The sequence below is a fragment of the Mandrillus leucophaeus genome, unplaced genomic scaffold (assembly GCF_000951045.1).
Source record: "Mandrillus leucophaeus isolate KB7577 unplaced genomic scaffold, Mleu.le_1.0 Scaffold282, whole genome shotgun sequence".
NCBI classification, from domain to species: Eukaryota; Metazoa; Chordata; class Mammalia; order Primates; family Cercopithecidae; genus Mandrillus; species Mandrillus leucophaeus.
This window is the reverse complement of record NW_012102943.1, coordinates 2,298,337-2,309,259: the sequence shown is the minus strand read 5'-3', so window position 1 is coordinate 2,309,259 and position 10,923 is coordinate 2,298,337. Positions and strand designations below refer to the sequence as shown.

Sequence of the window (10,923 nt, the reverse complement as noted above, 5' to 3'; positions counted from 1 at the left end):
CAAAAAAAAAAACACCAGCAAAAAACACATGTCCTCAATGAAAAAAAAGAAATATTACTGATGATGGTGGCAAGCACCAGCCACTGTGCCCTGTGGGTCAGAGCACCTCAGTTATTCTGAGTTATATCTCAGATGTTCTTGTTGCCTTTTAGAAAATTTGACTTCTTCCTAGCAGAAGGGCTGCACTCACACAGCATAAAGAGATCTGGACTAAATCCTGCCTTATGGCTGAGTACAGTGACACTGGCACTGTCATTTTGCATTTCTGACTTCTGTCTTCTCATGTGTAACATGGCCAGAATAAAAATTAAAAGTGAGAGGTGGATGGTGGCACAGATAACAGAAAATTGGGAGCAGTGGGTTTCTCAAGGAGACTAACATTGAACAAGAGCTCAAAGAGAAAATCCAGATTATCTTTTCACAATTACTTTTGGCCTATAATGTTTCCACCAGCTAGGGAAGTTAGAAGGACATATGTCTGCTGTGTTTCCCCTTCCTCTCTCTGAATCTATGCTTAGTCATTTGCCCCACAGCTATGTATTAAGCAACTAGGATGTGCCCCAGGCTGGAGCCTAGAGCTGCAATCACATAAGATCCACAGAGCTGTCCTGAGAATCAAATGCCCCATTAGAGATGAGAAGCGCTTTGTAAAGTATCACCCACTGGTCACCTGCTAGGGCTTATTATTCCCGATGTTGTCTGGAAATCCCAGGTTTATCAAATACATGTTTTTGAGTGTGAGGAAGCCAAGGGCCTACCTTGTAGACGAAGGTGCAAACAAAGTCAATGAAGCCGACTTGAAGCTTAGGGAGTTCATCTGCTTTGTTTCTGTCCATCATGGGCTGTCATGGGGGAGAAAGAGTTAACTGCACTGGACAGTAAGAGAAACCCACCCTATCTATGAAGCATTCTTACTAAAATCAAACTGTAAACTCATCATGTTTCCCGACCTGATGAGCATTTTGCAGGAGATAGGAGAATAGAGAAACATGTTAAAGAACACCATGAGGGTGCAACCACCGAAATCCAGAATGTGGGAAACTGCACAAAAACAAGACCCACTGTCTTCAGCAAATAAACGGCATACCAGAAAAAGGCCAGAGGGTGGGAGGGGTGGCAGGGCCTGCTACAGATTAAAAGAGACTTAAGAGACATTAAAACCAGAGGCAGTATGCTCCTTGATTAGATCCTGATCTGAACAAATCAACTGAACTCTGTTTCTTAATCTAGAAAAATGAACAGAAATTGGGGATTAGATGATACTGAGTATATGAATTTTGTGATTGTTAATGGTATTGTGGTTGTGTTTATGGTTTGTCCATATTACACTCCTGTCTCATAGAGATATGTGCCAAAGTATTTATGGAAGAGATTATAGAGTCTGAGATTTACTTTAAAATACTGCAACCGAAAGCAAAAAAATGCACTGGATGGAATAGATACAACAAGAATGGCAGACTGCTACAAATTGTTGGCTGTGGCTGATGGGCACTAGAATTCACTGACTATTCTCATTATATTTGAAAATATTACACAGAGAGAGAGAGAGAGAGAGAGAATGACAAAGCCCATGGGGCCCTTCACGTGTTCCTTCACGACAGGACCTGCTCCTCCCAGCCTTCCACTCTCCCTCGGCTCCTGCCTAAGCCTGCTGTGGTGGCCCCTGCATCCTTAGCACACTCTCACAGGTTTAGCCTATCCAGATGTCAATGGTTTGTCCCCAAAATGTCTCTCTCTTTAACCCATCCTTTGCAAACCCTGCTCTGCTTCCCAGCTTTGCCTTCAGGGACTTCAGGGAAACTTTGGTTGCTCTTCCCATCTCCCCATCTCTCCATCTCCATGGAAAGCTGGCTGACTGTCTCAGCCAAGTTAACTTTCAATGTTGATAGGTGCACAGCTTGCTCACTCTGTGCTGTTCGATTAGGGTCAGGGGAGGTGGATGGACTTCTAGACCTGTGGAATTGAAAGGGCAATCTAAGTGTTGGAGTCCGCTTGCCAAGCTCTGCAGTTGAGTGAGCTAAGGACACATTTCCCAAACTTTAGGAGGGCTTACTAGTTAGAGCACTCATTGCAGAGCCCCACCCGCAGAGCTTCTGGTTGGGTACACCTAGGGTGAGGCTTGTGAATATACATCCCTAACATGTTCTCAAGCAATGAGGTTGACAGTGGCCTGGAGACCACATTTTCAGAACCACTGCATTAGGAAAAGGTCATCTTTGTGGTAAAGTCACACATCTCTCCATCATGGCAAGGTCACATCTAGGTCAGGATGGAGCACACACGCCTAACATCAGGCTGACATCCGCTATCTACTCACAATGGGATTCTGTTGCAGTACCGTGCGCTCCAGGTCACCTTGTTCCCAGAATTCGGCAGCCACCAGCAGAGCTACCTGCAACAGACAGACCCTCACACACGCAGAGTCAAAGCCCCAGCCCAATCCCCTACCCCTGCTCCCACCCCACTTGCAATTCCAACTCAACCAAAAGGTTAAACCCTGCCACCCTCGCTTTGCTGTCATCACTGGAGAGACGTAAAGTGATTCCCATGTCTTGGTAAGGGAGGATGGAACACAGGTGAGCTGGGTCTGGAGCTGGGCTGAGAGAGCCCAAGCCTCATGACCTGCTGCTCCCAGTACTGGGATGCCCCTCCTCTCGGGTCAACAGGAGTTCATACCTGGCTCTGCACCTCCCAGGGTTTGGTGATGGCTGAGAGATCACAGGCGGTCATCATCATGGCCCTGGGCACACAAGACACCCTCTATCAGTCCAGGGCCATTTAAGACTTCATGTACTGGTTAATTCCATCTCTCTCACCTTTCTCCACCCCCACTAGTAGGTGACTTTGTCTCGTTGTGAGGAAAGGGCTCACACGCATTGCATCTAGGGATTGGGCTTTGAAATCAGACAGCGTTAGATCCTGCCTCTGTCAGTGATCAGAGGTTGGACACTGGGCAACTACCCCCACCTCGCTGAGCCTCCATTTCCCTGTCTGTAATGATAATCGCACTTTACTCACAAAACAGGTGTAAGATTAAATAAGATGGTGGATGGAGAAATCTAAGTATTGTGTCTGAACATGGTATGTGCATAAGGAACATGTACTGGGTTTTCTTATGTATCAAGCACTGTTCCAGGGACTGTCCAAACATCAATTTCATTTAAATCTCATCACATCTTCCGAGTCCCTTCAGTCTTGTCTACTGTAGAGAAGTGTTTCTCAACCTTTTTTCTCATCATTGTTCCCTGCCCCAACTGCCAAAGAGCCTTTTTAGATACTTTTTCAGTAATTGCCCCACCACGAGCTTTTAATACCGCAGATATGCCGTCCATCTGTTTGGAGAACCACAGGCCACTGTAATAGCTAAGATTTGCTCTCCTCCCTCAAGAATCACTTTTTGCTCCATTGGAGGCAATATGCTCCTTTTTTCTATCAGTCAGTTAGCTTTTCTGATTTAGGAGTTTTGTTTAATACTAAGAGATTTCTTTCTCTTCTAGGCCATTTCCTCATCTGGCAGAAACTCTCACACACAAAATTTAAAAGGTAAAAAAAGAAAAAAGAAAATGTATGGTGTAGAGAGAACTGTGAACAGCTGTAGCAAAGAGGCCTTGCATTAAGGAGTGGAAAGGGCCAGGTGCCGTGGCTCACGCCAGTAATCCCAGCCCTTTAGGAGGCTGAGGTGGGCGGATCATTTGTGATCAGGAGTTCGAGACCAGCCTGGCCAACATGGTGAAACCATCTCTACTAAAAATACAAAAATTAGCTGGGCATGGTGGCATGCACCTGTGATCTCAGTTACTTGTGAGGCTGAGGCAGGAGAATCGCTTGAACTCGGGAGGCAGAGGTTGCAGTGAGCTGAGATCATGTCACTGCACTCTAGCCTGGGTGATAGATCGAGACTCAATCTAAAAAAAAAAAAAAGGAAGGGGTGTGGGTAGATAGAAAGGGTTCAAAGGTAAACTCTTAAGGGAGTGTCCCACTCATAGAAAGGCAAGGCAGGTATTATTACATAGGTGGGTACAACCGAAAACAGAAAGGAAGGGGACACAGACAAAGAATTGGAGCAAGAGGAAGGAGCAAGGGGGGTGGGTTTGAGAAAACATTTTAGAGCAGGTAATCCTGGTAATCCAGGGTCATATGGCATGGGCCCTAAATTCCACGCCAGGGAGTGCAGACTGTATCCAGTAAGCAGTGGGGAGCAGTTGAAGGTCGAAGGCCCAATTGTGACCTCTTCAGAGCTGTGCTGCAGGAAGGCGGTTGGCAGGACTTGTAGGATGGAGAAGGAAGAAAAGAGCAGGATGGAGGGGGATGGGGTGCTGCAGTAATTCAATAGGAGGGCAGAAGAGCTGGCCTGCAGCAACGGCTGGCTGTGGCAGGGTGAGACCAATGGGCAGAAGCCGGGGAGAGTGAGGGGTGAGAGAAGGCTGGGGCTCTGAACCTAACTTGCTGCTTGGATAATTTTATAATTAATCAGCTGTATGGGGCATATTTTCTATAAGCCGGTCTGTGAGGCTGTAAGAGTTACTCATGAAATATTAACAAGTTTAAATAAAATCTTTAGTTATGGGCCTGGCACAGTGGCTCACACTTGTAATCCTGGCACTTTCGGAGGCTGAGGAAGGAGGATCACTTGAGGCCAGAAGTTCAAGATTAACCTGTGCAAAATAGCGAGACCCTGTCCCTATGAAAAATACACAAATTAGCCAGGCGTGGTGGCATGTGCCCGTAGTCCCAACACGTTGGGAGGCTGAGGTGAGGGGATCGCTTGAGCCCAGGAGTTTGAGGACACAGTGAGCTATGATCATGCCACTGCACATTTTAAACTATGTAAACTCTCAAAAATTCAAATAAGTCTTTAAGTAAGCTTTCAGAAGTGCATACATTTCTTAGAGACACCTTTATGCTTTATAATAACCTCAGAATACATGCCCCATGCTTTAATAAGTGCTGTGGACATGTTACAATGTCAGATAGGTTGAGCAAATACATGCTCAGCTATGCATACAAGAGTCACTGGCTGCCTGGTGGCTTCAGGAGGGCACTGGATGCTTACTTCCCTTAGCTGGAGGGATCATGTGAAAAACACTCCCAGTGGTTGCAGAAACACACCTAAGAATTTTATAGACAGAGATTTGCTGTGTGCATGGGATGAAGGAAGGACACCGAGGTGCCAGAAAAGTCAATTTGAGCCCTGTGCCCTAAAGATGAGGCTTCACATTCACTTCAGCACCTCCCCCTTATATGCACTGGGGTCCCGGGTGCTGTGCTGGGCACTGGGGATCCAGAGGGGCCTTCAGGGAGCTCACAGTCACTCAAGGAACACAGGGCAAAAAAAAACCTGTCATCACAATATGCTAAGTAGAATGGCAGAAAAAGGTCCAAGGTGGGGGAAAAAAAAAAAGAAGAAAGGAAGGAAGGAAGGAAGGAGAAAGAAAGAGAGAAAGAAGAAAGGAAGGAAGGAAGGAAGGAGAAAGAAAGAGAGAAAGAAAGAAGAGAATGAAGAAAAGAAGGAAAGAAGGAAGAAAGAAGAAAGAAAGAAAGAAAGAAAAGAAAGAAAGAAAGAAAGAAAGAAAGAAAGAGAAAAGAAAGAAAAAGAAAACAAAAGTAAAGGTGACTAGCTCAGCCCAGGTGCCATATAACAGGTGACAATGGAGCAAAGGCCTTGACGGGGGTACATAGGAGCCCTCTGTAATGGACAGAATGTTTGTCTCTTCCCAGTCTTATATGTGGAAGCCCTAACCCCTAATATGATGCTGTTAGATGACAGGGCCTTTGTGGGGTGATGAGGTTTAGATGAGTTCATAAGGGTGCAGCCCCCATCATGGGGTCATGGCCTTCATCACCATGGAAGAACACACAGGGAAAGCGGCCTCTGCAAGCCAGGAAGAGGCTGGGCTCACATGGTCTGTGCTCTCAGAGATCTTGCAGATGTGCTGGAGAATTGCACAGTTATCCCACACATGCAGGTTAACACGTAAACAAACGACTGCTCTGAAGGAAAGGACTTTCATTCTTGGAGATAATATGAGAAAGAGAAGCTCACCAAGGTCTAGGAGGTCAGGGAGGACTTCCGTGAGAGAGCGCCCCTCCAGCTGATAACTGTAGGATGTGTAACCATTTACTTGCTAAAGAAGGGAGTGGGAGAAACACATTCCAGGCAGAAGGACATCTAGTGTGCAGGCCCTGGTAGAAGGAAGCCTGGCGCAAAGAGCTTAAAGGTAGGGGGAGCTCAGGGAGCAGGTGGGAGACCTGGTAAGAGAAGTTCCATAGAGCAGCAGGGGCAGCCTACGCAGAGCCCAGGCACCGTGGCAAGGGGATGGTCTTCGTGCTATGAGCAACAGGAAAAGTCACGGGAGTTAGAACAGAAGGGTGACGTGGTCACATTTGTATTTCACAGAAATCACTGTGGCTTCAGTGTAGGAGGGACAGGAGCATACACAGGGAACCCAGTTAGGAAGCCACTGCAGGATCTGGGCAAGAGACGGAGATGGCAATAAAGAGAAGTGTCCAGACAGATATGGCACTTAGGAAGTCAACTCAGCAGCATTTGGGGACAGATTAGACATGCAAAGTGAGGAAGAGAGATGTGTCAGGATGGAATAGAATAAAGGGCAACATGGTTATAATGCAGAAAGAAGCAAGAGTAGGTCACAAAAATATTGTGTGCTCAGAAATGTGAACCTTATGCTCACAGTAGACGAATTGTCAAGAGGAGGGGATAGAGTTCAATAGGACAACAGTGCAAAATTCCATGCAGGGCTTTGGAATCAGACAGAGCTGAATTAGACCTTCCATCTTCTCCTCACTTGCTGTGTCCAGGGCAAGCGACTTCATGTCTTTGAGTCCCGGTCTGTTCATTTGTAAAATGAGATATTCATATTAAGTTGGATCCTATGAAATTCTGATTTTGTTAGTCCAAATCAGTTAAAATTCATCAGTTTCCTATGGGTCAATGTAATATATCCTTTCTAAGACTTACTGTGATGATCACATAAGATGCCTTTGTAAATGCACCCAGTGTCGTCATCTTCATTATCAGCACCTGCATTCATCTCATTCCTGTTCTGGGTCACCCTCGTGTGTAGAGCTCTTAAAAGCAAGCTGAGCTCTTATCCACCTGGACCATCCCCAAGGCAAATGTTTCTTCCTGAAACATTTGGCTCCTTGGCTGTGAGTTGCAGTGGCTGTTCTTCCTGACTCCTGGCCAACTTTCAGGAAACGCATTCCAGCCTTCCTCTTAGCCAGCCCTTTCAGGACACTTACTCAGACCCTCCCTGGAATTACATCTATCTGGAGGGTACGGCAGGAGATCCTGCCGGGGAAAGTCTTGGAAGAGCCTAAGAAAGTGGTAGGTGTGCAGGCAAGGGCTGGTGTGGCTGAGTCCAAGGCCTTGTTGCTCCACAAATGCCCGCGTGACACCAGCTAAGTCGCGTTGTCTCTCTGGCCCTCACTTTCCTCATTGGTAAAACACTAGACCAGGAATTGGCAAACTCTTTCTGTAAAGAGCCAGACAGTAAATATTTGAGGTTTTACAGCCCACATAGTCCCTATTGCAAAGACTGAGCTCTACCACTGCGATGTGAGAGCAGCCGTAGATAATAGCACGGATAAGCAGAGTCAGCTCGTCCATTCAGCAGAGCACTGAGGGCCCATGATATTCTCCAGAGCCCATGAAAATATTTTAATTTCTTTCAAGATCAGCAGGAAAAAAAGGACACAATAGGACTGAATATGTAAGAATGAATTCAGCCTGGATTATATTTGTCTTCATACCAACACAATCATAAAATATAATTTGTATTTACTTATTTACTTTTATGGAGGAAGGAGGCGCAAAGACAAAAGTGCCTAGGACCCATGCAAGTCAGAATGTGGCCATCTGTAAAAGAATACAGTTTTATTTACAGAGACTGGAATTTGAATGTCTTATGATTTTCATTTGTCATGAGATACTCTTTTTTTTTTTTCCTTTTTGAGACAAGGGTCTCACTCTGTTCCCCAGGCTGGAGTGCAGTGGCACGATTTAGGCTCACTACAACCTCTACCTCTGGAGTTCAAACGATTCTCCTGCCTCAGCCTCCTGAGTAGCTGAGATTACAGGTGTGTGTCACCACACCCAGCTAATTTTAGTATTTTCACTAGAGACAGGTTTCGTCATATTGACTAGGTTGGTCTCAAACTCCTGGCCTCAAGTGATCCGCCTGCCTTGGCCTCCCAAAGTGCTGAGATTACAGATGTGAGCCACCACGCCTGACCATGAAATAGTATTCTGTTGATTTTTTCCCCCAACCATTTATAAATATAATAGCCATTCTTGGTTCACAAGCCGTGCACAAACACCGCAGTACTAGAGGATCTGTGAGCCTTTCCAGCTCATGGTTCGGTCAGACTGTCAGAAGCAAACTCTGGAGTTAAGCGGAAATGTCAAGAGTTTGATGAAGAAAAGGAAGTCACGCCCTCGCTCTAGAGTTTCTATAACATCTTGGCCCTAGAGTAAAATTACTGAAGTAGTCCTAGCTACTCAGGAGGCTGAGGCAGGAGAATCACTTGAGCCTGGGAGCTTGAGGCTACGGTGCGCTATGATCGTGCCACTGCACTCCAGTCTGAGCAACAGAGAAAGACCCTGTCTCAAAAAAAAAAAAAAAAAAGTCAAAGTCAATTGATGTGGGCCTCCAACCACAGGAAGCCCGTGGACATAAGCACTCCAAGATAATCAAAACACACGAAGGGAGTATTAGGATTTTCCTCACAACCACCAATCCTGACACCAATTGACTGTCTTAAAATTCATTTCAACTCTGATACTAAATTTCTATAGTTAGCATCAGACCCGACAGGTTTAAGGGTTCAGCCCCACAAGACTGCCTCACTTCAGAGGCCAGCCACAAGTATGGGGTCCCCAAGTTACCTACCCTTCTGTCTGACCTGGCAACAAAGTTGAAATGTGTCCCTGCGTTGAGGTTCAGTAATTTGCTAGATGAGCTCACAAATCTCAGGGAAACACTTTACTGACATTTTCTGGTTTATTGTCAAGGATGCATCTCAGAAATAGCCAAATGAATGTGATGGATAGAGGAAGTTACGGGAGGGGGAATGCATGCCAGCCCCCCACCACCTCGAAGTATTTACCAAACCAGAAGCTCTCTAAACACTGCTGTTTAGAGGTTTTTATGGCGTTTTTTGTTTTGTTTTGTTTTTGTGTCTGTGTGTGTTTTTTGTTTTTTCTTGTTTTTAATCACAGAAGTATGATTGATTAAATCATTATCCACTGGCAATTAATCTCCAGCCTCTTCCCTTCCTGGAGGTTGGGGATGGGGCTGAAAGTTCTAAGCTTTAAATGAAGGCTTGATCTTTCTGGTGACCAGCCCCCAGCCTGAAGCTGTCTAGGGTCCTGCCAAGAGTCATCCCATCAGAACAAAAGACACTCTTATCACTCAGGAAATTCCAAGGGTTTTAGGATCTCTGTCAGGAACCAGGAACAAAGGCCAAATGTATATGTCTTCTTATACCACAGGAAGCACCGAACACCACTACCTACTGCACTACATTCCACATACTCCAGCTCAGCCCCCATCATGGTCCACAAAGCAGGCACTGCCATGATCCTCCTTAAGCAGATGAGGAAACTGAGGTGAGGGAGTAAGTCACCTGCTCAAGGCCACACCACCAATAAGTGAAAGAGCTGAGACTTGAACCCAGGCTGTCTGATACCAAAGCCCCAAGTGTGCAACAGCTACATGCTACTCAGGTGTGAAGAAGTTCTAATTATATATCTAAGCAATGGGCCCCGAGATGGCTTTATAGCAAACAGCTTGGGCCAATTTTTGCGCAGGGGATATTTGGCAATGTCTGGAGACATTTTTGATTGTCACACCTGGGGAGGGGTGGGGGTGCTCCTGGTGTCTAGTCCTGTGCATCCCACAAGGTGCAGGATAGCTCCAGAACAGGGTTACCAGCCCCAAATGTCCACAGGGCTAAGATTGAGAAATGCTGCATTACAGGTCTCCCAGCGTTTTTTGTTAAATCCCTACCTAAAGAATTTTGAAAAGTGCTACCTTCTTACACATTTTTAAGTTGACATCTTAAGCTATTACATCATAAGTTTGATATTTTCAAAGGATCTAATTTATAGTACATTACACATACTCACTTTTTTTTTTTTTTTTGAGACAGGATCTCACTCTGTTGCCTAGGCTGGAGTATAGTGGCACCATCAGGGCTCACCGCAGCCTCAACCTCTCGGGCTCCAGCAATCCTTCCATCTCAGCCTCCCAAGTAGTTGGGACCGCAGGTGCGTGCCATCATACTCAGGGAAATTTTTATTTTTTATAGAGACAAGGTCTCGCTATGTTGCCGAGGCTGGCCTCAAACCCCTGAGCTCAAGCCATCCTCCCGCCTCAGCTTTGCAAAGTGCTGGGATTACACATGTGGCCATTGTGCCCGGCCATACTGACTTTTTAAAATAAATTTGTTACGTCATTTTTTACCCATGATAAAAGCACATAAGCAAGCTTTTCTTTTAAGAGTCTAGAGTTTTACATCTTTCCTTGTCTCTGTAAACCTCTATTTCCACTTGACTTCTCCATAGAATGTTATCCTAATATTGTGGGTATATGTGTACATGTATATGCATATGTGTTTCTGTATATATGTGTGTGTGTGTATACTACATATATGCTTGAAAGTCTTTCATTGATCAATTTTCATAATTACCTGCAACCAATTATATCCATTTATTTAAATTATATAATTAAAAATTTTTCTTTAACAATAAGCCTCTAAGTGTTGAAAAATTTTCTTTTGGATTAAGTTATTAGTACACAATTAAATAACAAAATATACTACTATTTTTACAAATAACGATTAAACACTCAAAGTATCTTTTTTTGAATTCATCTATTAACAAGATAGGATGGGATTTTT

At 45.0% G+C, this 10,923-nt stretch overlaps 1 protein-coding gene across 2 annotated transcripts in view; it reads right to left on the bottom strand.

The window, feature by feature from the left end:
* The window catches only part of PDE6A (phosphodiesterase 6A, cGMP-specific, rod, alpha), a 92,602-nt gene that overhangs the window by 7,591 nt on the left and 74,088 nt on the right, over positions 1–10,923 (bottom strand). For both annotated transcript variants that reach the window (XM_011985375.1, XM_011985376.1), the window contains 3 exons: positions 2,677–2,740; positions 2,318–2,392; positions 759–842 (listed from right to left, as the gene is read on the bottom strand). In XM_011985375.1, the coding sequence (XP_011840765.1) occupies positions 759–842; positions 2,318–2,392; positions 2,677–2,740 (223 nt within the window). The remainder of the gene's footprint in view (positions 1–758; positions 843–2,317; positions 2,393–2,676; positions 2,741–10,923) is intronic.